Here is a 26,163-nt window from a genome sequence, read left to right as displayed (position 1 = left end):
TGCGCAGCCCCGCCTGCCCGCTTGCATGTGAGACGCCAGGCGTGCTTCTTGTTGCACCTGCGGAGTGACTGACTGCAGCGGCCGGCTGGTTCCGACTGATCCAGAGCGGCGTTAATGACCCTGCCTAACTGTGGACCCCCACTAAATCGCTTGCGTACGGCAGCGAGAGCTCACAGATAATCAGAGCAGATCCACTCCCATTTTCGGAAAAATTCTTGTCATACTCTTTATATTTTGTTTAGAAAACCTTTTCCATGTGTTTTCAAGTCTTCATTGCCGATGTTGAAGTTGGTAGTCAGGCGGTTTACAATCCAATCGCCTGCGTGAGTCTTCCTCAGAACTAGCCTCTGTGATCTGAGCCGCAGTCGGAATGTTCCGGTGCGGGGCTGTCGCTCAGTAACAAGGCTCTGTTTCGGCCTGACGGGTGTCCTTGGTGCCCCATTCTCATTCCCCTTTGTTGCTGCACCACAGAAAGAATCACTTTGATCTTTTTAATATTAAGTATTTCCAGGCTTGTGTTGCAGATGAGAATGAGAGGGAAATTGATAGCATGTGCCTAGAGCAAGTCTACGTTTATGCTGTTATGATCCAGAGCCGCCGGTGAATACCCCATAAATTATCAACTATATGCTCTTACTTTTTCTTTTTTAGTGAACAGCTGAATAGAATTCAGATCAGATGGCTCCAGTAAAACCTGACGCTGGCTTGTTTGAATGTTTCGGCATGCAGATGTTTCATGTAGGCTCTAGTAAAGATTCCTGATTCCTGTTTGCCTTTCTGAAGCTGGTGATGTGTAAAGGACCTTGCCCACCATTGAGTTTTCCCATGCAGGTCGAAGAAATACAGTGAGCTGTGGGATATTTTCACATTTTCTGGAGGGATTTTGGAAGGGACGTGGTTTACTTAAGGTGTTGGCCTTCCTGTTTAATATCCCGCAAGTTAATTGAGGATTTGATGACTAAAGCCCTAAGAAATTAAAATGGCAGAAAGACAAATAATCAGAAAGAAAAGTGGAATAATGGAGCGACTGACTGCCAGCAGTCACAGAATTTAAGATTTCGGAAGCCTGATCTTTCTTTTAAGGGTTTTAAATGCCCTTTTCTTTCCATGTGATGTTGGAAGGCTCACGTTTGCTGCTGTAAAATATTGTTTCTTTTAAGACCTAAGCCTGTGGCTGTGGGGCATGGAACTCCGTGCTGCAGACTTTAGATTCCAGGAGTTGGGGTGGGGATCCAGGCCTCAGCATCTGACGCATCTTATCAGGAGGAGCAGAAGTGCAGCAGGAGGGGCTGTTGTTGGCGTTCTTGCGGTTACCTTTGGAAGTGCACGTGGCGGGAAGCCCTCCAGCGCTCAAGGTGGGGACTGGCCGACGGAGAGACGAGCTGTCTGCGGGGCTTGCTTTTTGGCTGAAACCCCCCCCAGGTTTCCAGACCTGTGTTTGGACCCCACTCGTAATGGGTGTGGAGCTGCACAATGAGAGGGGGGCATTGTGCCTTAAAGGGATGTTTGGTTGAAGCTGCCAAATGGGTTTAAGTTTACGGTGTCATTGTGCAATTCTCGGGCTGACCATGTACTGACACCTCGGTGCCTTTCAGACATCGATTGTTAGTCCTTTGTGTGACATTTGGGGGGGGGGGCATTTGAAGGGCCAGCAGCAAGAGGCTTCCGATTGGCGCTCCAGGGCACTGTGAGTGACAGCTCTTTAATCAAGGTTCTGGTTAGAGGAAGTTACACTGGCGGCCCCCAGTGCCGTGGAGGCTTTACAAATAGGTCTGCTGGTTAGCCTGGGGTAAGGGGGGCAATTATCTCTGTGCGGAGCCATATGCTGCCCACCGAGGCCCAGACGGGGGGACAAAACCCAGCCCAATATCCCTGGCTGGCCCGGATCGCCCCGGGAGCCTGGCCACCAGGGTCATCTGCAAGCCGAGCCAGCGTGACCGAGGACGGCCCCCGAGGCCTCGACTGGTTAAGCCCAGCGTGGCGGGGGGGGGGGGGGCATGTTCATCTCCACATCAAAGCAGCGTCTGGGGGAGCAGGTGCAGGCCAGGTGTGGTCACTGCACGTGTGTGAGCTCCAAGTGTGTGTTTGTCTGCTTGTTTATGGACGGGCTATTTTTAGTAAGAAATGGCAGAAAGCGGGAGTGCTGTAATGTCGAGTTGAAAGTGCCGTGTGCCGTGATTTCATGAATGAAGGCAACGAATGAGGCTGCTGATGTATACATTTTGGAAGGGCGAGGTTGGGGTCTCACCTTGCAGTCCTCAATTTGGTCATTAGCAAGGCACAGCTGAACTGCGGCCAGTCATGTGACAGCCAACGCCTGCATCTGATCTGTGCCAGTTAAACAATAGCGGGCCCCCTTCACTCTCAGCCTGGAGTGGGTCCGCCATTTTAGGTGGAACCCTTCATGGAGGAGATTAAAAATCAGTTAAGCGGCCAGTTTGTTGACCAACAGGAGAGAATCGGGATGTTGCTGGCTGATGCTTCCCTGTGCAAACAATGAATTTAGCAGCAAGGAAGTGCCCTGCACAATAGTGAATGGGCCACGCTTCTCAGCACGTTCTTATTGTTGAGAATAGTCGCTTCCCTCTTTTCTCCCATCGCTAAAGTTGCAGATCCACTACACGCAAAATAACTGGAAGTATTCTACATACATTTTACAGCAAGAGAGCAGCTGTGTGACCCTTGGTCATTAGTGAATATCATTTTTAATACTTATTTTTTCAGAATTATTATTTGTATGTATGTTTAAGGAGAAGATTATGTTCAGTGGTTATGTACTTGCCTGGGCACTTTTATTTATTGCAGACACCTAGTTTTTAATTTATCAGGCTTTTTTTCAGTCCCACTGGGAAGAAAATAAAGGGCAAACATTTGTCAGCCTTGCTACGCACATCCACACCTCTGTGCTGAACGGATTGCAGGTAGAACTCATTAAGAATTGTAGTATATGTCAAGTAGGGACAAGAGAGTTACTGCGGCTATGTAGAGAAGATGTGTGCGTTCTCCATGGCTTTGGGGCTGTCTGGTTGAAGAGAGGCACGTTCTCCATGGTGTTTCATATGATCTGGTTGAAGAGGGGCACGTTCTCTGTGGTGTTTCAGATGATCTGGTTGAATAGGGACACGTTCTCCATGGCTTTGCTGCTGTGTGGATATAGCTGGCAGCTGTCCTGGAATCCCTAATTGCCCCTAATGAGTGGAAAACCAGCTTACAGTCTGGAATATCCATGGCTCCAAATCACACCTTTTGTTCTTCGCACCTTTTGGGGTATGAAAATGTACAACCTGTGTAATACTGCAGCATGAACGGCTTTCAACAAATGTGTCAGTTTAGCAACTGAACAAGGCTGTGATCTTGCTGCACCCCCCCTCCTGCCCCCCCATGGCCTGGCACTGTTTGTTTTGACTGCTTGCCATAACAAGGCTTGTTGATTGCAAGCCAGTGCTGAATTCCACACACGCAGACTTTGTCTGGGCCGATCTGAGCCCGCAGGTCAGTGACACTGGCACTGCTGTGGTCCGAATGCTGCTGAAGATTTATTATTAGTGTTCAGTGCTAATAATACCCTTATAGCAACGTGGTGATTGTGTGGAACACAGTTATTTAAAAATTCTGTGCGGAGACCCTGCTTTCACACCATTGCTGACTGTATGTGTGAGACGTGCTTTTTATTTCTGCTGGCTTAATTGTGTCTCTGTTCATTGTCTTTTACCAGGTTTACGCTCCCTCTCCGAACTCAGACGACTTCAACAGAGATTCGCCCTCGTTTCCATCTCCGAAGCCTCCCAGCAGTATGTTCGCAAGTACTTTCTTCGGTGAGTCGGGCTCTCTAATGTGGGCCGAGCCGGTCGCCGGTGAGCATCGCGGGGGTGATTCTCCAGGGCTGTTTTCTCCAGTTTTTCTCTAGCATCCTGCGTTCATCGCATGGGTTGATTATCTTCTGTGAGCGTTGGGATCTCGCCATGTTCCTTAGCAGGCCCCAGGCTTTCTGAAGGTCTCATGGTCAATGTGGGGAGGCTGTCTCTGTGTGATAGAGCTCACTACATTCTGTCTGTAGACAGCCCAGTCTGTAAGGCTGCAGACGTTATGGAGCTCTGCTGTTGGAACTACAGTGTTCTTCATCAGAACCTGTTGTATCCTGCAAGAAATAAAAGGACTATTAAGAAGTGTTAGCTGGCAAAGTGTAGCAGTAGAAATGATCCCAGCCATGTTCTGTTTACATGTGGGTTGAAGGAGCACTTGCCCCCGCTCTCCTCCTCCTGCCCTGGTCCTCCCTTCCTTCCCCCGATCATTCTCCTGCTCCCCCCCCGACCCAGGTCCTTACACTCCTGCTTTCCCGTCTGACCCATCTCTTCCTCCTGTCCCGGTCCTCCCCTCCTGGCCCCAGTCTCCTCCTCCTGCCCCGGTCCTCACCTCCTGGCCCCAGTCTCCTCCTCCTGTCCCGGTCCTCCCCTCTTGGCCCCAGGCTCCTCCTCCTGTCCCGGTCCTCCCCTCCTGGCCCCAGTCTCCTCCTCCTGCCTCGGTCCTCCCCTCCTGGCCCCAGTCTTCTCCTCCTGTTCCGGTCCTCCCCTCCTGCTCCCAGTCTCCTACTAGCGGGGATGCTCAAGTATCTGGGTGTTATCATGGAACTGAAGTCGTCATGCCCGTCATGAAGCGGCCCGCCCTGCTGGCTGGGGGCAGAGCGGTGTTTTCTCAGCTGTTCCTGGGAAGGGGCTCATGTTTCACAGCAATAAAGGCTGGTTTTTAGCAGCTCCGAATGGGTGGGGGCGCTGCCTGGGGTGCAGGGTTCTTTGTCATTAATGCCACTGCAGTCAGTTTTACTTGGATCAAATGCTCTAAGGGACATTAAACAGGTGGCTTTAAACAGTTTGTTTGATTCGTGTTCCTTGATTTCTAATTGCCTTACAGATGGGACCCACAATTCCACCGACCCCTGGAATTCTACCAATGGGATCAGTCAGCCTGGCTACGGAGGGATGCTGGGCGGTCCTTCATCTCACATGTCACCGTCAGGAAACTATGGCAACCTGCACTCACATGAGCGCCTGGTAAGGCCATTGAGATGAGCCCACACTGCTAAGCCGACTGTTTTTACCTGACGCTGACCCAATTTGACGGGCTCTCTCTCCTATGCTGTATTAACCCGCCCCTTTTTCCATCAGGCTGCTGTCTCAGTCCCCGTCTGATTCCCCATCCAGTACAAGTGTCATTTTGTCAAATATAGGCAATCCTGGTTTCCCTGGTCTGCTGATCTAATGTCCTCCTGCTGCTGTCCCCCATGCAGAACTACCCTCCCCACTCGGTGTCGCCGACAGACATGACCGCCAGTCTTCCTCCCATGTCCAGCTTCCACCGGCCCACCGCCAGCAGTGGCACAGCCTTCGTCACCGCGTCCAACACCCCACCGGGCAACCCCTCGGAGAGCGTCATGGGTACCTGTCATCCTCTGTTCCTCCTGAGAGCTCACTGCTAGCTCAGCATTTTCCACTAAGCATTCGAGTGTACAGTTGCCTAAGAGACGGCTGTTTGAAGTCCTGAGGAATGACCTGGAGGTTGAACATCATTTTGACTCGCACCCACTGCTCCTCAGGGCTAGCTGTGTCTCATCTGATAAATACGTTTCTTTTTGTTCCTGGCAGCCGGGGGCCGGGCCAATGGGGGTGGGAGCTCGCAGACCGGAGACGCACTAGGGAAGGCCTTGGCTTCCGTGAGTATCGGCCCGGGGGGGTTGGGGGACCTGGCTGTGCTAGACAGTGTCGGCCGTTGGTACAGTGTGGTTGACTGAGAATGAGGAGGTGCAGCTTGCACAGGGGTTCTTAGGGGTTCTCGTTGGTTTTGGTGAGGTAGCCCATTATGAGACAGACAGGGCTCTTCATTGGTTTTGGTGAGGTAGCCCATTATGAGACAGACAGGGCTCTTCATTGGCTTTGGTGAAGTAGCCCATTATGAGACAGACAGGGCTCTTCATTGGCTTTGGTGAGGTAGCCCATTATGAGGCAGACAGGGCTCTTCATTGGCTTTGGTGAGGTAGCCCATTATGAGACAGACAGGGCTCTTCATTGGCTTTGGTGAAGTAGCCCATTATGAGACAGACAGGGCTCTTCATTGGCTTTGGTGAGGTAGCCCATTATGAGACAGACAGGGCTCTTCATTGGCTTTGGTGAAGTAGCCCATTATGAGACAGACAGGGCTCTTCATTGGCTTTGGTGAGGTAGCCCATTATGAGGCAGACAGGGCTCTTCATTGGCTTTGGTGAGGTAGCCCATTATGAGACAGATATATATTTGCCAGTCACGGCAATTCTGTCTTCTGCAGTATGACCCCTGACTGACCAAAGTGTTTATGTGCTGCCCCACTCCCCCCCCAGAGGGATAGTCCCAGACAAAACATCTGCAGGGGTTGATTTTCTCTAGGTTAATTCCGTGCTCAGGAAGGAGGGCTCACCTGAGACCTTGCAGGAAATGACCTTTGTTTTAGCTGCCGGCACAGACTCCTGCTGGTGATTAGACGCGTGCAGCCCAGGGGATGTGTCTGCAGACCTTTCTGGGGCTAAGCCTGGATCATTGTGGCTCTAATCTGGGAAGTACACAAGAGTAAGTGCTACACAAAAATGTTCCCCAAGCCCAGGGATTATGCATTAGTTTGGATAATCAACCCGTCAGAAACAGGACAGAAAGGGAGGGAAATCTGGGTATTTGTGTCCTTTTTCTAATAAATAACCTTTTTCCCCTGAATGTTTGCCAGACAATCACCCTGCAGATGCCCCTATAGGAGGTGGGGAAGGGCCATTGATTTGGGGCAAACGGCCAGAAGCTCCCGATTGGTGTAACAGCGGCTGGCTGTTTGGTGATGCACTCCTGCTGGATTAAATGCTTCTGTGGGGAAGTTGCCCTGCCCTACCCAGCCTTGCTCTGTCCTGCCATGCCCAGCCTAACCCGGCCCAGCCTTGCCCAGCCCTGACCTACCCTGACCTGTCCAGCCCAGCCCAGCCCTGCCCGTAGTCATCACGTCTGCTGGGCCCTAAAGCCGCAAGTTAACATTTTTTAAGAAAAGTAGAGGAAGGGCAGAGCGGCTAAGGGCAGAGCCCAGGCACACACCATCGCTAAGGGGGGCCTGGCTGGGCTGGGCTGGGCCGGGCCGGGGGCTTTTCAAGGGGCATAATAATCACAAATTAAGTCTTTTTGTATTCGTAGACTCAATTCCATTAGCATGACAAAGCTGCTGTGTAATGGACACAGTTGGGTGGGGTTGGGGGGTTCTAGGGGGGTGCAGGGTCCCAGGAGTGACAGTTCGGCTTGGTACGCCGCTCATTGTGTGCTCTTTGTGCTCTTATTGGCCCCCCGTTGCCTTGGAAGCGTGACCGATAGGGGGCGGGGCTTGTTACTGCCAGGAGGCCACGTATGGAGAGGGAGGGAGAGGGTGAGGGTGCGGGAGCCAAAAGGCAGGTCCTGCGCAGCTCCTGACACCTCCCCAGAATATCACGCTCATTAAGATGGTCTTTGGGCTTATAAAATCCTGGTGGGTGTTTTCGTTTTTTTGTTAACGAGAGCTCTTTAGATGGATTGAATCTTAATGCTCCTGGTTTACATAAAATATTTTCTTACTGGGTGACAAAATGTCTCTTTATGGAAGTATGAAACTAAGGAGATTAGCTTGTTCTAATCCAATTTATTTTGGAGCAGCGGCGGCTGTTTGCATGTGGAATTTTTAAAAACATCATCTGCAGGCTTCAAAAATCTGGCAGTCCCTCGCTTTACAGACAGCTGTCTGACAAACACACACAGCACATCTCCCGCTCTCATCCGCACATTCTTTCTACTGTCCTCCTGAAAAGTGTCCCTTTCAGAAGCACCTCGCCCCACTGTGATGGAGCGCCCCCTGCTGGCCCGTCTGTGTAGTGATGGGGGGTCTGTTAGATGTCATCACGCTCCTCTTGACTCCACTGGGGGGAGCAGCGCTGGCATCTGAAGCTACAGCCGGATTACAAATAATCTGTAAAATAAAAAGCTATAGTGAGGTGAGCCTGCTGGCTCGTGTTGCCGTGGGAGCGGCTCCGTTGCCCTGCACAGTTCTGATCTGGGCTGCAGTATGCAGCATGTGCCTGGGTGCAGCATGGCCCCAGACTGGGAGAGGTGTGAGCCCTGTGGACTTATCCTAGACAGTGAGTCTCTCTCACAGCAAAGGTGTGAGGCACCTTCTGCTACATCATTCTCTCTGTGCCAGTTGCTGTTTTTGTGTTGTGTTACTGATGAGCCTCTCTCTCTTTCTCTCTCTCTCTCTCAGATTTACTCACCTGACCATACCAGCAGTAGTTTTCCATCAAATTCCTCCACACCGGCGGGCTCTCCTTCACCACTCGCAGGCACAGCAGGTACGGTGGTGAACATCAGCGCGCCCTTGGGCTGAGGTGCTCCTTGAGTGACATGCTAGCCTTCTGCTTAAAAAAAGTAAAAAAAAAAAAATATATATATATATATAAAAACCAGCAAATAAATTTTACTATGCAACCATTGGAACATTTTGACTTTTCGCAGTATTTTTCCTCTAGTGATTCCCATTTTATGACATGTTATTTGTGTTTGTTGTTCTGGGTCACATACTTTATAAAGATGCTGTTTATTGGTTTCTGTTGGTCGTCAGTTACACACACAGACATGCATGGACACGGGGATACACAGGGAGGCACAGACACAGGGAGGCACAGACTCAGGGAGGCACAGACACAGCCCTCGTGTTGGCTTTGGCAGGTGAGCGTGGCCTGCCAGCTCGTGATGTAGTGCCGACAGCTGTTGGCCCCACGTCGTCCCCCAGCCCTGCCCTGCCCCCCACTCTCTCCTCTCTTCCCTTACTCCCCTCAGCTGTTGTCCCCACTTGCTCACAGCTGCTCCCCCCATGGATGGGTCTGCAAAGGCTCTCATTTATTTGGCTGGCCCTGAGGGGTGGGGGCCCCGTGAGGTGATGATACTGACGGGGGGGTCGGTGACTGAGCAGCGTCCCGCCTGCACACCATTTTCCGTTGAGGCCTCCACGATAGATGAGCACAGAATCTGTTTAATTATGTTTGCTAATTATAACCTTATATACTGCACTTACACATACTGTGCTTCCCTCGTGGTATCTGTGGTGCATTTAGGCTGATTTTTGCCCTGTTCTGTACTGCTCAGAAGAAGCAACTTAAAATGGTTTTACCCTCAGGAGTGACATCAGCCGGAATGGTTGAGTGCTACATGTTTACTCAGGGAATCGTGAATTGCTCTCCAGTGGAGACTGAGGTGTTACCTTTAACGTATTCCCAACATTGTTAGATGTGTGAATAGTTAATGTTTTTACTCTTACGCCTCATTTTATTTGTGCATTGAGTTTTAAATTAAATCAAATTGCAGGTCACGGTCAGCTGTATTTAATATTAGCACTGTGATTCAGAAGCATGGTTGTTGGTGCTTGTGTTTTATGTTCACTCTGCTCACACGGGTCTGGTCACATATCAGTGTGAGCACCTGAGCTCACCAAAGTACTGAGTCTCCTTAGAAAGCACATAGACTCGTAGGCATTTATTCCAGAAAATTTTCATGCTGATCATCACTGTTCCCACCAGGAGCCAATCACTGCCACTTTTATTCTTCCTCCCTGAAATTAAAGCAGTGTGTCAGGCTGTCATTGGTCGGGCCGATGTGAAGGACTACTGCCACCCAGTTTAGACAAACTAAATAAAAGGCAGAATATATAGTCAGTCCCCTTGTAGCTCCGTCCAGCCCTGTGATGAGGTGCAGTCCTTGCGGTGTGTCTTCCAGCCAGACCTGTGACTTTACATAAATAACCCAGGACGTTTATTTACTGTCAGACTGCATCAGCGACTGATGAGCTGCTTTGATACATACAGTACAGTGTGCCGTGGGTCCTGCCCGATTTCCTGTTGCACTATGCCTGCCAGTTGGAGGGCCGCAGCTATATTAGGGTAAAAGCAGGCATCGGTTTCATCACAGGAAGAATTCCACGCAGGAACGGCTGTGCGGCTTTCCTTTGTTTGGACCTGTTTTCCCTGGTGAGTCAGGGGGCACGGTCGCCTTGGCGCAGGGGCTGCCTGTGGCAGACCAGCGGGGCTGACAGCACGCTCCCGCAGGATGACGCATTATTCTTAACAACACTCTTTTTGTTATTTGAGGTTGGGTTCAGTTGATGTGTTTTGTCGGAGCTACCTATTTTATTCATATTTCATTGACTTGGGAGACTGCAGTGTTTGCACTGCTTTGGGGGTGTGTGTGTGTGTGTGTGCGTTTTTGTGCGTGTGCACACATTCTCTGCCCAGTTATGTTGGGTCCCCATCCACCGTTTCAATGGGCTTGGGGGAGGGGAGCAAGCGTCGCATGTCTCTCTCAGGCTCCCATGCAGGAGGGGGGTCGAGGAAGTCTGTGCCCTCCTTTGGGACTATTTTGGGAGCAGACCCTAAACAAGCGGCCACATTGTTCCGCGGGGCTTTGGCCCAGATTAGTTCATTAACGGCCGGATGCAGCACGCATCCTAACCGCCGAGCCTGCACTGCTGCTGGCCGGTCACAGGAAATGATTCAACCCGGCCGGGGAGATGAGGCCCAGGGGAAAGTAAGAGGCCGCACAGGATGCGGCGGCACGGGGCCCGAGGAAGCCAGTGATGTCCAGCACTGACCCCCATCGCGCTCTCTCTCTCTCTCTCTCTCTCTCTCTCTCTCTCTCTCTCTCTCTCTCTCTCTCTCTCTCTCTCTCTCTCTCGCTATCTGTCCGCAGGTGCTGGGCAGTGGCCCCGAGCTGCCACACAGACCCCTTCCTCCCCCAGCTATGAAAATTCCCTGCACTCCCTGGTAAGGCCCCGCCCCTCCATCTCTCTCTCTCTCTCTCTCTCTCTCCTACACACACACACACACGCACAAACACACACACACACAGAGCTACCCCTGAGCTTGGTTTTAAGGAAGGAGCTGATTGGTCATTGCCTGAGGCATGCTGGGAAACGAGGCAAGGATGGCGTTACAGCAACATTCCTGGCTGACAAATGTGGGGGATTTTGCACAAAGCCGGTCCCCGGGGCGTGTCGCCAGCCATCTGCTGCGCTGGCATTCCTGAGCCGGCGGTCCAGCGATGGGCCCAGGAGCACCGCAGATTACCGCTCATTTACACCCACGCTGCACCTAGCCGTTGCTGTAAATATTTACACAGCGGCCATGCACCGGGGTGACGTCAACACCTGGGGTATGCGAATGCAAGCAGGTGTATCTGTGCAGACGGTCAGCGCCAGGTGGGGGGGATGCGACGCAGAGACAGGCTGTCTCGCCTTTCTGATCAGGCTCCCGGTCCCACTCTCCTGCCTCTTACTAACCCTCTACTCTGCTGCTGCTCTCTCCCCATCTCAACTTTACCAGAAAAATCGAGTTCACCAGCAGCTTCACGAACATCTGCAGGACGCAATGTCCTTCTTAAAGGATGTCTGTGAGGTACTGCGCCTTCCTCCATGAACCCCGGCCCCTACACACGTCACACTCATACTTGCATCCCTGTACACGCCTGGTCAGGGTCCGCCTTTCGTCCCATTTGTCCCTCGGTTGCTATTCCAGCCTGCGGCGTAATGCAGAGGCTCTGATCTCCATGGCAACCAAAGCTTCCGTTGATCCCGACTCCAAGGCCAGCCGTAATGCGGCGGTTCCCATGGTGTCCGTGTGGATGGCCCTGGCGTGCCGCAGGCTGGAATGGTTCAGGCCGCTGTGTCTGTGGGTTTCATCTGGGAATGCTCATTGGCCATGATTACAGCGGCATGTCTGTCCGGACCCGTTCCATCCCTGTCACGCTGCACACTCCTCTGCATGCATCGTTAACCTGCCCCTCCCTCTGCAGTCCCGCATGGAGGATCGCCTGGACCGGCTCGACGACGCCATTCACGTCCTGAGAAACCACGCGGTGGGATCCACCACCAGCCTGCCCAGCGACTTGCATAGTCTCCTGGGACAGGTACACAGCGGGCCAATCGGAAGCATGGGGGCCAGCTTCCCCGCCTCGGGCCTGCCCACCAGCCGGACCGCGTCCATGGTAACGACCTCTCCGAGGGTGTCGCCTCAAAATCGCCTCATTCATTCATTTTCATATTCATATGTATCATTATATATATATATATATATATATATATATATATATAATACACACACACACACACACATATACTGGTTCAAGGACAAGTGCGGGTTTGTGTGTATGTCTTTGTGTATCTGTGGGTTTGTATTTACCAAAAATTCCTATAATGTGATGATAACCTGTTGTTTTGTCATCATGGGCACCAAATTTTTGACCCCCACAAGGGGAAACTCAGTTATAAACATCTCTGGCTGCAATAAAAAAAACTAAAAATGCCAGAAGTCTTTGTGTTTTGTTTGGTTACTTATGGTTAAGGTCAGGGCTGGGTGGGTGTTAAGGTCGTCATGTTGGGATTAGGGTTTTCCTCATCGAAATGAATGGAGAGTCCCCACAAAGATTTGAATATAAACGTGTGCGTGTGTGTGTGTCTGGGGGGACGGGACGGTCGTGGCTGTGAACAGGAAGGGAGCCCCTTCCTCAGGGCGGTTCAGTTACGCTCGCATATTTTCCACATGTGTAAGAACTGGCGAGGGGCTTTCTCTCCTACAAACCGTGCGTGCGGAGACTGGAGAAGCGGGCGGGACTCGCCGCACTCGCATATTCTCTGCTTTGGAAAAAGTCAGAGGAGGGGGTGCATGCTGCCTCTGCTCGCCAGTAAGATCATCCTGCTTCTCGCCAGAAAGCAGGGGCCGCGGTGTGAGGAGCACCAGAGATATCGGTCTCCACACTGGTCCCTGGCTGCTGCGTGGGGTCCTTGTGTTGCAGGAAGTGGCGGACGGCGAGCTCCAGGATCCGTCTCCGGGCGGGCTCGTCAAAACCGGCTGAAAACGGGCTTCCGTTGTCCTGCGTGATTTTTTTGAAAACCGCATTTCTGTGAGGGTGGGGAATCCTCAATAACGAGGCCTGGCTCTGAGCAGAGTGCCTCACCTCTCGCAGCACAGCCAGCCCCCAGTAGGGGGCTCTGAAGATGCAGAGGCTCCCTAGCAGCTCAGTTTGACTGGGGCCCTCTGGCTGTTGGAGTTAATGGGACTTGGAGCTCACAGAAGCTCTGGTCTGGCCCTGCAGGATGGCAGGAGGGTTAAAGCGGGCAGCTCGCTGCCAGCAGAGCTCCTCAGTGAAACGCCCTCTGCATTCCGGGGGATTGATCAGTATACAGCGTTTCCTGTTAATGGTGATATTTTTCTTTTCTTTCTTTTTTGTGGCCTAGCTTTAACAAGTTCTCTTGCACAGATGTTCCTTGCTGAATCTTCTTCAAAGAAAGCACATGGCGTTCCCAGGGCCAAAGCAAAAGGGGGGGAAAAAACAACAAAAACACACATGAAAACGCTCCAGTATTATGACAGTGAACAGTCGGCGGTGACTTTGAGGCATTGCCTGGCTGCCTCTCTCTGTTTTATGAGTGAGCTTTTTTTATTTGTATTTTTTTTGCTTCCCACTGCTGAGCCTCAAAGCCCTCCCCCACACCAGACGTGGTGAGAAAGCCTTTCACGTCTCCCCTCTGCAGCTCATCCCCCCTCCCCCGTCAAATCAGCCATTAGATCTGTGATTTGTGAGGACATGGTCCCAGCGGGCAGCCCCTTCTGCACCTGCAGAAGCCCGTCAGGTGTCTTCTTTGACGCTGACAGGTTGGGGAGGTACTTGAGGCGCTGGGGGGGTGGTGATGGCGGTGGGGGCGGTTGGGGGGGGCAGCTTGGCCTGGCTATTGCTGCCATCTCCGGCTGCTGGCCGGTATGTTTCTCCCATGAATCTGCCTTGTTTGATTTCTTGCTTGTCTGAATATCAGACTGCAGACTCCCCCCATTTAATGGAGCAGGTCCTGTCCTTATCTGCTTGTCCTAGAGCTCCCTCATCTAGTGCCTGTGAAAGACCCCCCTCCCATCAGTCCCCAGGGCCTAGAAGGTCCACCCACAAGACAGAACAAGTCTGTTTGGACACCTGTTGAGGGCAGAGTGGAGATTAGCTCTGCGGGGGCTTGTTCATGTGCATGATGGTGATTTCAGAGCCGTGTGCAGATAAGAAAAGAGTACCGACATTACCCCCACCCTGCCGTCCGCCCTCTTGGGGGAAGCCCCCTCGGTCCACTTTGCCGTTGCCTCTTTCCTGCATAGCTCTTCCCTAGGTGGGAGCAGAAGACACCATTTCTGTACACTGGAATGGAGACGGAAAGAGAATGCAGCTGAGGAGGGCGTGTAGGGCGTCGAGGCCTTACTGACTGCGCCTGAGCCTCCACTAGTGCTCTTTTCATACATGGTATATGAATTGAGAGCCTTCAGAATGTCTAAACATTGATCAGCAGTGGCATTTTAAACAATCCTACAGGACTATAGCGCCCCCTAGAGCCTCAGCACTGCCTACGGGTTGCAGAAACATTGCTTAAATAAACTGTGCATAATAGGGATTATAGCGTTCTTCACGCTCTCAAAGCTATTGAGAGCTGTTTTTTCTTCATCCAAGTGACCCAGAAAGGATCTGATATTTGTCATTATTCCCCCAAAAAAACCAACTGCTTTTAACTGGTTGGTCTCCTTGCTGTCCCAGGTTGGGGGGCACCGTGAAGAGCCTGCAGTTCTGGGCAGTAACCATGGCACACTGCCAGGCACAATGCCCGCCGCCGACGTCTCCCACCAGGCTGATGGCTTCAGAGGTCAGTCGACTGCTGTCCGACCTCCAGAATAAGACAGAAAAATATAGCCACCCAACACAATCTGTAGAACACATGGTGCGCCTTCCTTTACAAGTGAAATCAGCTTGTTTTTGTAGCTTAATTAGCACCGAATGCAGACATGCGCTTTGTACGGCTTGCCATGTTTCCTGTGCGCGGCTGTTTGCTCCCCTTTGATCTGCTGCTCTGTCTTACACCTCTGACCCATATGACTCTGATCCAGGAGCCAACCAGGGTGCTACTAGCCTGAAGCTCAAGGTGGAGAGCCAAGAGAAGGAAGACCAAGACCACCATTCTTCTGATGATCTCAAGTCTGACGACGAGAGCGAAAAGCGGGACGTCAAGATTCCCCGGGGAGGCACCCGGACAAGGTGAGGCCGCCTGTTAGTAAAGGCCGACCTGTTCTGGAAATACTATCAGCACCCGGATCGGTTCATTACAACAGGCACATGCCGTGAAATCTGGCGACAGGAAACCGCATACTTGCCTGGCAGCTTGCTGTAGCGTTTCGTGAGAAGTTTAGTGCCCTCCATGCCTCAGAAGTTGCGGACATGTGTGAAGCCAGTGATTTTTTTCCCCCCCCCTACAGCAGCATCAACGAGGATGAGGACCTGAACCCCGAGCAGAAAGCGGAACGCGAGCGGGAACGCAGGATGGCCAACAATGCACGGGAGCGTCTGCGCGTGCGCGACATCAACGAGGCCTTCAAGGAGCTGGGCCGCATGTGCCAGCTGCACCTGAAGAGCGAGAAGCCGCAGACCAAGCTGCTGATCCTGCACCAGGCCGTAGCCGTCATCCTCAGCCTGGAGCAGCAGGTTCGAGGTCAGTGTGGGGCGAAAGCGACCTGTAGGGGGCACCTGTGCGGTGGGAGGGGGGGGGGATTGAGCTCAGCTCAACAGGTTTGTGTGGGGCCCACAGAGCGCAACCTGAACCCCAAAGCCGCCTGCCTGAAGCGGAGGGAGGAGGAGAAGGTGTCGGCCGCCTCTGTCGTCTCCACAGACCCCCAGCAGGTCCAAAGCGTGGCCCACCCCGGCCTGGCTGAAGGTGTTAATCCCATGGGCCACCTCTGAGCAGCCAGGTACCTGCAGCCCTCCCTGACCAAACAGAAGGCCAGAATGCATGTTTTTACCTGCAGAGCATGAAGATGATGTCAGATTAGCGCTGCGGCCTGGAAGAGACCCTGTGAAGGTTTTCCTGGCTCAGCCCGCATGCCACTCGCTGATTGTCACACATTCTTCCTCCCACCTGCAGATCTAAACGACGGGATCGCTTGCGAGTAACGGAGAGACGGTCACCTGGCGTCTCAAGGACAGGCGGGATTCACAATTTGTGATGCAAATTCGAAAAGGCGAAGCACTTGAAGAAAAAAATCTGGGAAAACAAAGCGATCCTGCGATTAAGGGTGGGGGGTGGGAATAATGAAATCAAATAAAATCAACCCCAGCGAGTGAACGGCTCATCGCGAAGACATCCAGTGCCGGCCAGCGACTTTCAGCCCGTGAGTGGGAACCACAGTGGCATCGTGATGCCAGCAGGTGGCGCACCCCAACAATCGGAGGCTGTAGCGGGCGTCTCCACGCCACATGCGGACGTTGACTTGTGCCTAAGCTGACAAATGCATTGTATCCACAATTGCTTTGCTTTTCTGGTTTTTTTATTATTATTATTATTATTATTATTTATTATGTTACTGAGCTATACCTAAGTCTATCTTAAAGGGAAAGTGATACAATTTCTTTTTGTAAAGCTTATGTTAGATCAGCAGAGTTGCTGTTTGCCCTCCCACGGCTGGCCTGGCGTAGCTGAGGATCGTCATAGAAAATCACTATTTACCTGTTTGTTGTTGAGTACCAAGCTCAGCCCAGAATGGCACGATTGCAGCTGAAGATTCCAGGCATCTCGGTGACATGAGCTGTCCACGTTTAACCCGCCGCACACAGGACGGCGAGCTGAGCCGGCCTGCCTGCCTGCTCATTCACCTGTCTGGTTAGGATCCACGGTCCTCAGGCTTTAGCGATAGCAGGAGTGGACGAGCAGCCCTGCCCTGTGGGGGGGGTGGGGGGTGGGCAGAGAGAGGAACCGCCCATCGCAGCTTTCCTGGTATATTAACCCCTCGACTGACCAGTTTCCCATCTGTGTGCTGTTCACATGCGGAGAACAAACCCTTGTTAAATAGTTGGCATTCCCTGTGTACTTGATAGTGTCTTAAGTGGGGCGGAGGCACTTTTGGACACTTTCATTCCTTTGCCAGATAGTGTTCAGTGTAAAAGAATCGTCACCCGTTGGTCTCCGGGTGTCTAAGCGGCTTCAGCAATCCTGCGTTCACTTCACGCTTTGGAGTCCTGCAGTGGCCTTCCATGGCCATTTCCATACAACTGTGGAACGACTGGTCACGTGTAAACAATGACCATAACGTCATCTGGCCAGAATTTGGTTTTTTTTTCCTTCCGTCTTAAAAAAAAAATAAAAAATTTGAAAAAAAATCTGAAAAAGTATGAAAGTATGTTACTCAAAGTAATCACAAGTTAATTGCTTTATTTGTAATTGTATACAAATCATTTCACTAGGCTTCATAGTTAAGCTTGTAACGTCGAGTGTGAGTTAGTGGAAAGTAATTCTAAGTTATTTAGAATGGCTTTTGTTTCTTGTTTCTTGCGAGTGGCAGAGGAGCAGCTGCAGTTATCGGCGAGTGTGAAGGCTAACAGCTCCACGGATCTCTCGGGCAGGTAGTGAGCGGCTCAGTGCAATGGCCACAGACCAGGCTGTATCTCTATTCTTTATTTCTTTGTCTCATTCTGTAAATCTCTCATTTTGCTTATTTCATAACTTTATTTTGTATTTTCAATGGCCATTCTGTGTTATTGACTCTAAAGACAAGGCTGCAGCTTCCTGACCTACAACTGGTTACATTCAAAATTTAAAAAACACGAGGTAAATGTCCATCTGAAGATGTCTGCCTGCGACCTTGTCGTCTTTCGGTATTTCTGAGTGCACCATCGTTGCTGGGGAATGTGAGCAGTCGTCTTACTACCTGTCCCTCCTTTTTCTTTATTCTTTCTGTTACGTTACGTCGCGTCTCTTTCGGCTTCCTTAGGCCTGGCCTATGCTCAATTACGTTCCTTCTTAAAATACTGAAAAATATTAAATAAAAAACATTTGGCTTATTTTTCACTGTAGTTAGTCTTTTATACGATAATCTTGTAAGAAAGTTTATTGAATTCTAAATATTACTCTTTCTAGATTTTTGAAATCAAAAAAACTTTTCAGTAAAAAGTTTCTTACTTTATTTTACTATATTAGGTAGTAAAAATTTAGGGTTATTTACCATAACCTGTCAATTTCTATTAGAAATGTACAAACAGCATCTTAAGAGCAGAGTAGGATTGTAGCACGCAGTCTAGTGTGGGGTCGTGTATGAGCTCAGTGTTCCAGAAGGTGTGCTCCCTCTTCTCGGTCTTCATTGTTGGTTGATTAAAGAGTTGTACCTGTGTTAAAATTCAAGGTATTGTTGATGCACATCCGAAACCAGCAACAAGTAAAAAAAAAAAAAATTATGAAAAAAAAAGAAATTTGTCTCTGTAACAGGAAACACAATATGTACATAACATTAATGTAGCAATAAATGTGCCATCATTTTCTAAAGAGCTCCACTGTGCGTTTATTTCTCTGCCTGACTCTTGAAAGTGTTTTAAAATGGTGTTTCCCAAATTGGCCCCCGGGGACCTCAAGACGGTCTACAATCTAGTTCAGGCTGGGAGGGTGCAAAAACGTGGACTGTCTGGGGGTCCCTGAGGACCGGAAGCCTTTAAAATACACCACTGCACCTATGTAAGTAATAACCTCCTCTTTTGTGTGTAGCACCTTCTTGTTTCGAACACAACGTACCAGCTCTCTGATTTTTATTTTTTTTTTCCATTCCATGTATCCAGGCCGATTTTTGTTGGGTTTGGGGCGAAATTAGGGACCCCCCCCCCCCCCCCCCCCCCGGCTGGCCAGATAGGCACTCGGGACACGGCACCCTACACTGGCTTCACATCGAACATTATGGCACTTCCTTACATGAAATCAATTACTTCAACGTTCCATATGCGTTGACGATAGGAATCTGGCAGATGTTCATGCAGCAGACGGATCCTTAATCAAGGAATGACACGGATCGTTGTGCATGGCATGAGACTGGAGCACACAGACTTCCTTAGCGATGAAACATGCACGTCACTTGATATTTGGAAAATGCAGGAGAGGAGAATTTCTGCTATGGCGCTGCTGTGGTTGCGTGTCTGTCATCAACTTCCAGGCTGCCAGTGGTATTTGTGGGTGGATGTCAAAGCCATGGGTAGGTGTTACTTTGTGACACAACAGTACGACACACATACAAAATGCTCAGATCAGAATCGCTGCATGCATATAAATGAGTGAATGTAGACAATCGCTGGGCAGGGAGTGTACAAATTTACGAGGTCATAGAAGTATGCAAAGGAGTACTGCCAAGCAAACAAATGTCAGATGGAGGCAGGTAGAATGGGAGGTGTCAGCTTTGGGTCCCTGTAGGATCTAGCGAGTGTGATTTGTTCACAGCGGCTACAGTTTGGGCAAGGTAGTAGTTTGCCGCTACGGAGCCAGTGCGGCCGGTATAGATCGGCACTGAGTCTGGGCGATGCCGAACTTCCTCAGCTGTGTGCCAGAGTATAAATGATGCTGAGCTTGTTTGTAACGGAGGTAATGTTCAGATCCCACATGAGGTCCTATGAGACGCGATTCTGAGAAATTCAATTTTTATTGCCATATGTTGTGCCTAAATTAAGGAGCCTTCTCAGGGACCAGTCATATTACGAAGCTGAGGTTGTGCCTGTCACACACACACACTAGGGGTGGGTCAAAGTTATGATGCTTAGATTTCTGTTTCTGCAAGCAGTTAATTATATATTTTTGTATAACAATTGCTCAAAGGCATCTTGCGTCACTTTCTTGACCGCTATTCATAATTATTTGAATAGTTTTAAATGGAGTGATTTTTTTTATAGTATTGAAATGGCAAAATGTCATTTGGTAAAACAGTCCTCCCTTAGTAAATGAAGACAATTGTTTGTAAAATAATAAAACATAATTCAAAAATCATGAACTATTCTATCATTTTTTTTAAGTCTCCTGATAAGCATTTTACGTTAAGATAAACAGGGAACACCTTTAAATTCCTAACTGAATATCTGAAATACTCAATTTTCATGAATGTCACTCAAGAAAAGAAATATTAGAGGCAATTTTGAACTACAGAGACATTGACTTTAGTCAGAGTGGTGAAAGGTATCCAAGCTGCAGTTAAGTTTACAATTTTGACCCTAAATTTGGGAGAATTTCACCTTTTCCATGTGTGGTACCATTTGTCACAGATTTGCGTCATTCACTCCAGTGTCAAAAGACTTCACAAAGTTGTTGTAGATTTTAGAAACATTAAGTTTATAAATTTTATAGCTAAAGGACACAAGACATAGTAAGACATTGTTGTGAATTGTATTTTTCCAACTGATATGAGAAATAGATTTGTCTGCTCACTTGATACCAGCTGAAAAAAACCAACAGGTTGTTACTGTTCTGTAACTGAGTGTAGTGATGAAAATTAAACTAATCAGATGCTTAAGATGTTACTTAAGAACACATAAGCTGACTATAATCTTTATGGTATTAAGAGAATGTAGAACAATGTTCTGAGACTATCGATGAAAAGTCTGTTTTTAATGTCAATAAAACAGTTATAGTTCAATTAGGGGTCTTTGACATATTTTTATTTAGCATTACACCCAGTTAGGATTTATGTGCTTTGTGGTTGCAGTATGTCATAGATTTGAAAATCTGAAATGTCACTGACCCAAGTGTGGCCAAGGAGCAGAAACCTGTAAGGTCCTGTGGCTGCCACAGCATTCAGGAACTTCACAGCAGTTTGTTACTAATCACATGACTCGCTAAGCCAGTGTTTCCCAGTCTGGCCCTTTGGGGACCCCCCCACAGTCCACATTTCTGCTCCCTCCCAGCTCCGCCTGAGGACCAGATTGGAAAACACTACCCTAAATCTTTCCAGAAATGCAAAGTAGAGGATGGCTTCATTTCAATAATAAGGTGTTATGCTGCATGTGTGTGTTGTGAATTAGGATGCATCCAGGAGCACCTCCGTCTTGTATGGAGAGCAGCTGAAGTTATAACTGATAGTATGAAATGCATTATCAGTAAACATGACAGTGCCACATATCTCATAGCTCAATATTCCGTCACATAGGTTATAGATCACTGGTTTATTTTATTACAAAGACTTAATTCTTATCAGTTCTGTTTACCAATTTGCCCTGTTCATTTGTAAGCACATTTCTAACATCTTTACAGCATTTCCTTCCATCAACTATCTTTCAAAAACAAGCACGAGTTCACAGTGTGCAGTGTGAGGGAACATGTCCACTGGAATGGCAAGAACTGGCCTGAAGGGCTGTCCGTCCAATGGACAGCACAACTCCTTGAAGTTCCTCATGCCTTCCCCTTCAGGTTTACAGGAGATGTAGACGAGCTTGCGGATGGCAGGGTTGCTCCGGAGAGCCCGTATCACACGGTGGTGCACACCAGCGCGGGATGGATTTACAACTGTGATGATGGATGACCCAGTCCCTAGTGATGGGATAAGTTCGGGGAGAAGCACTTCTGCCTTCCCAGCCAGGAAGTCACAGTTCAGCTTGCCGTTCAGGGAAGCGTTGTGCCTCGCATCCTTGACAGCTTGCTCAATTATTTCAATGCCAATTACTCTTTTGACTTTGGATGCCAAAGAGATGCCAATGACTCCGGTGCCACAGCAAACATCCAGTAAGGTGTCTCCCACAGAAGAAAGACACATCTCTCCCACTGCGTGGTACAAGACCTCTGAGGCTTTTGTGTTCACCTGGAAGAAGGCGTCGGCAGAGATTCGGAATCGGCATCCGAGCACCTCCTCGTAGATGTGCGGGCTACCATGCAACAGTTGATAGGGGGAGACCTCGTTACTGCACCGTGTCATCGATGACTCTTGGAAATACAAAGCATCGAGTTTGCAGTCTGCTCCAGGTCCATAAATGAAATAATCAACTAAACATGCTTTATGAGCACAGATCTCTTCTGGAGTTAAACTCTGAGGATGGAAGAATACTATCGCCATGGTTTCACCTACTGAATTAGTCCTCACTGTAATCTCTCGCCAGTGGCCTCCTTTGTGAAAGAGGAGACATGGGTCTAGTGGGGAGGTACGAATGAAGTCTTCATAATGTCTTGCGACCATCTTGTGCTTTGCTGGTGTGTTGAGCAGGTGATTGTCATTAATACAGACAATGTTCTTACGCTTACCAGAACCCACATAAAATCCTACTGTTTTTGGATTGCCATCCACACCCTTATTGACTGAAAATGTTGACTTATTGCGGTATCCATATATCACAGGTGAAGGCTTTATCGGCAAAAGAGGAAAACTCAGATTATCGTTGTTTAAAGGCAGTGAGACCTCGGGCACTGCTGCCTTCACAAGGTGTGACAGTTCATGAAGGATCTTCTTTTGCTGCATTTGTTTCAGACGGAGCTGCTCGTCATAACTCAGCCGCCACAGGGGAGTAACGACATCCGCTAATCTTTCCTCCCAAGAGGAAGATGGGGAGTTTCCATGTGTATATTTTTTCCTTTTTTTCTTTGGCAGAGTTTTTAATGTGTTCTCAATACCAGTGTTAGGCGACTCATTCTTAGCAACGGTGCACAAATTACCACGCAGTAGTACACGCGAAATGAAATATTTACCATTTGGAAATATTTTCTTTATTTGCATAGTTGCAAATACGATAAATGATATATCTACTTTTATTCTATCGCTTAAATATTTTATCGTTTTAATATGCCGAATGAACTAATTTGAATCTCGGTTCGAATTCATATAATCGCAAGGTATAATAAAGAAATAACTAAATAAAGTCGGTACTCTGAACACTACCTTGTTCTCTCGTTTGCACTGGAAAGGTGGCGGCGCGTTATTGCGTCATCACAACGAGCCTCAAGAAGCGCGAGCCATTCCGTCGGAGGCGGGGCTGCTTTGCCGACTTTTTTTCGACGTTTCAGACCCGTTATCTACTATTTTTAAAAAGCTTGGGACACATTTAGCGAATTACTGACACCAGGGGCGTCAGACGCATTTTGAATATGGGGGGGCACACTGGTATAAAAGTAATATTTTATGTTAAATGTGGGGGGTCCAAACGAATAATTCTGAAATGTGAGGCGGACACGTCCCCCTCAGATTTAATGGTGGCGACGCCCATCACTGCTAAGTCACTGTCCTGCGCTCGCTACGGACCTCTAGCTGCTGGTTATACGAGTTAAGAATAAGAAAACCCGGCGTTGCCCGCTGACTCAAATAGAGAGTGAAACGCGGCCCGCAGTGTGTAAGATATGAATGGCGGAGACTCGTGCGAGCTTGTGTATGCAACGGCCAGTCACTGATTGCAATTGTTAGTCCGACCTACGTATGAATTCGTATGCTGTCTTGGCTGTTTTTAAATTAAAGTTAAAAGCCAACCATGGATGAATAGATAGAATGTATATAAAAGACCCATAACTACACAGGCTACATACTAAATAAGCTACATACAAATCGTAAACACTGATTTGTTTTCCAAAATATATTCATAAAAGTGCAGCAAAGAATTGGATTTGAACGTAAATTCAGCAACAGCTTGAAGGCTTACATGAATAATGATTCATGGTCACTGTCTGTCGTGTAAAATAGACTTCGATGCCAAGTCGTGACTCAATCGCCATGAAAAAATCAAAACAATATATCTGCAAAGTAATCAGTGTTACATTTTTTTATTTAAAAAGATTCCCCCCCCCCCCCCCCCCCCAGCAGGTGCCAGTGGTAATTCCTGAGCGCTGCTTAATACTTACACATGAGCACACTGATGAAGCATGATGGCTATCTTTGCAGATCCTGTAGTAGCTACACAGTTTTATTTGCACTGCACTCAGTGCAACAAAAATGTGTTCCCTGCGTTTCTCGGCCTGACTCAGTAGAGGGTGGTGATGGAAGGTGAATGACAAGAGCAGTTCTGGATTTCTATGACAGATGTGCCCTCAAGAAGGAAAATCTGTTTGACCTTGGCAGAGATAATGCATCTGTTATGACACGGGTGACAGTGGTATGTATGAAATCCTAAGGGAGGATTGTGGCTTAAACAGTCTAGCTCTTGTATTATGTGTGTCACTGTCAACATCTAGCAGTGGGTTCTGCCTGCAAAGATACAATTCAGCATGTACCAACAACCTGATCTCTATCTTTCCAAAGCACAGAGAGGCACCCAAGCCTTTCTGAGAAAATGAAATGTAGGGAGATGTTCTGCAGTCCATGTACTGTGAACCCCACATCTCAAAGTTCATATTAGTGAGATGTAGTGTTCCTTAGATGGGGAGAACCTCTCTCAAGCTGCTTGACAATTTAATTAATCTAACAAGGTCAGTCTGCAGCAGAATGATAAACCCAGTGGCTAAAATTGATGTGCTCAAAGAGCCTGTTGATGGACACATCAGAGCAAAGCTTAAACTTGTCTTCATGTTTGACACTGAATTAGCAAAGCTGAGCTTCTCCCCTGAGGAGGAGAGTGAGGTATGATGGAGACGTGCCAGCAGCACTGGCAGCATGCAAATACTTCAGCGTGTCTTTAGTTAGTGCACAAGAGACGTTGAAATACAACTAGAGTCTTGCAGAAATTTTACCAGAACTTACCAGACTTGTAAGACACTCCTGCCACGAAACTGTCGGAAAAAAGAGTGCCAGGTCGTACTTTTTATTGTCACTGAGTCTGCACCCTCAAGGGTAAATGGAGTTTTTAAGATAAAGAAATGGACTGAGGAGCATTTTTGTACCATTGGGGTACATTATTGTTGTTTGTACCTTGGAGATGTTCCTCGAAGTCCATTCCTGTACCTTAAATCAGTCTGAAAGGTACCTACAGCTAAGGGTACAACCTGACAAGTAAAGGTACAAATTGATACTTTTTTTCTGATAGTATGCTGACATAATTATTCAACAGAGGAGGACAGTCCATTACTTGGAATTGGAGGAAACACTGCCGCCATGGTATTGTAGTGTGAGGGAAGGCGACCCCTGAATGTGCTTAACTTAAACCCACTGACTGCTGCTGCAGTCTCTCAGCTGTCTTTGCCACATTCAAATACTAGAGAGAATTTTCAGTCTGATGTGTTTGGTGAAAATCAAGCTATGGAAGTAAATGTCCAGAGACTCTCAGGTTTGAAGCTGACATTTAAAGCATATCCCTCAATCCTAACCCAGCCACTGCACCCAAAGCCATGATTCCAGAAAGGATGCAATCACGTTACAGATCTTGAGGAAAATTATGATTTCTCTGAGCAAGAACTTTAGAACATCCATCCATCCATTTTCCAAACCGCTTATCCTTCTGGGTCGCGGGGGGTCCGGAACCTATCCCGGAGGCAATGAGCACGAGGCAGGGAACAACCCAGGATGGGGGCCAGCCCATCAACTTTAGAACATATACCCTGCAAATAGGCTCATACACACTGCCCATTAATACTGTCTGATGTTCTTGCAGTACGCCTTGTAAATAAACCACCCAAATAGTTTGACTTTCTCTTCCTCTATCTCTAAAATCTATCTGGTACATTAGTAAGTAGTTTCACTATTTTGTAAATATATGACTACTGTTAGTTTTAGTGATTAATCTAGGAATAGTGACTTGTATCTTTTATGAGCTGTATAAGATGCGGTACACATTAAACTCTGTGAATAGGCTGAAACTGAATTACACATATATACTGTACTATACTGATATTTAAGTAGCGATAACTGAGAGAACGTTACATAGGATTACACTGCATTACACTGCACTACACTGATCTTGACCACACAAAAAGCCTTCTAAAAATAACAGGCGCAATGATATATCCTAAAATACTCTCTCTTTCTCTCATTTAAATGTTGTATAGTTTTTATATTTTATATTATTTCTATATTATTATTATTGTAAATATAAAATAAATTAAAAAATACAGGTTATGCAAATTCGGCTGTGACGACACGTAGCGATTTTTTTGAGTATGCGTTTGCTGCTTCGCGTTGAATGGAGCTGAATACAGTGAGCGAGGCCGTCGCCTGAAATCAGTTTGAATTTACGACACTGTTAACACTTTGTTCCGTCATATTACCGCGGTTTATAATAAAATCTGTAAATTTTGTGCCCTGTACCAACCCTAATTGTAATCGTAGATCAATTACTTTCAGATTAAAGGCTAACATGTAAAATATATAACCTATGCAAACTTTAAATAATCAATCGTATTTGTAAGTTAAAAGTCAGTAAAATGCATCCAGTTCGTCAC

General features: G+C 48.3%; 2 protein-coding genes and 1 long non-coding RNA gene across 6 annotated transcripts in view; 2 read left to right on the top strand and 1 right to left on the bottom strand.

Annotated features, from left to right (window-relative positions):
- Window positions 1-18,399, top strand: part of LOC125706193 (transcription factor 12-like) — a 66,021-nt gene extending 47,622 nt beyond the window's left edge. For 3 of the 4 annotated variants that reach the window (XM_048972770.1, XM_048972768.1, XM_048972771.1), the window contains 13 exons: window positions 3,716-3,815; window positions 4,909-5,048; window positions 5,285-5,432; window positions 5,640-5,707; window positions 8,284-8,371; window positions 10,761-10,834; window positions 11,393-11,464; window positions 11,862-12,053; window positions 14,634-14,739; window positions 14,981-15,128; window positions 15,347-15,579; window positions 15,676-15,835; window positions 16,009-18,399. In XM_048972770.1, the coding sequence (XP_048828727.1) occupies window positions 3,716-3,815; window positions 4,909-5,048; window positions 5,285-5,432; window positions 5,640-5,707; window positions 8,284-8,371; window positions 10,761-10,834; window positions 11,393-11,464; window positions 11,862-12,053; window positions 14,634-14,739; window positions 14,981-15,128; window positions 15,347-15,579; window positions 15,676-15,827 (1,521 nt within the window). In that variant the 3' untranslated portion in view covers window positions 15,828-15,835; window positions 16,009-18,399. The remainder of the gene's footprint in view (window positions 1-3,715; window positions 3,816-4,908; window positions 5,049-5,284; window positions 5,433-5,639; window positions 5,708-8,283; window positions 8,372-10,760; window positions 10,835-11,392; window positions 11,465-11,861; window positions 12,054-14,633; window positions 14,740-14,980; window positions 15,129-15,346; window positions 15,580-15,675; window positions 15,836-16,008) is intronic. The other variant, XM_048972769.1, reaches the window with a different exon arrangement.
- On the top strand, window positions 5,719-7,228 carry LOC125706194 (uncharacterized). Its single transcript, XR_007381924.1, has 3 exons — window positions 5,719-5,843; window positions 5,890-6,073; window positions 6,120-7,228. It is a non-coding gene; the product is annotated as an uncharacterized LOC125706194 (long non-coding RNA).
- Window positions 18,400-21,029: 2,630 nt separating the features above from the next.
- Window positions 21,030-22,805, bottom strand: trmt2b (tRNA methyltransferase 2 homolog B). Its single transcript, XM_048973696.1, has one exon. It carries the CDS (start codon window positions 22,580-22,582, stop codon window positions 21,149-21,151), a length of 1,434 nt encoding a protein of 477 aa, XP_048829653.1. The 5' UTR covers window positions 22,583-22,805; the 3' UTR covers window positions 21,030-21,148.
- Between the last annotated feature and the right edge of the window lie 3,358 nt (window positions 22,806-26,163).

This window comes from Brienomyrus brachyistius, chromosome 13 (assembly GCF_023856365.1).
Source record: "Brienomyrus brachyistius isolate T26 chromosome 13, BBRACH_0.4, whole genome shotgun sequence".
NCBI classification, from domain to species: Eukaryota; Metazoa; Chordata; class Actinopteri; order Osteoglossiformes; family Mormyridae; genus Brienomyrus; species Brienomyrus brachyistius.
This window is presented reverse-complemented; position numbering and strand designations above follow the sequence as displayed.

Bases quoted from the DNA above. Each gene is read 5' to 3' on its own strand.
- trmt2b (XM_048973696.1), bottom strand. From the start codon at position 22,582: ATGCAAATAAAGAAAATATTTCCAAATGGTAAATATTTCATTTCGCGT.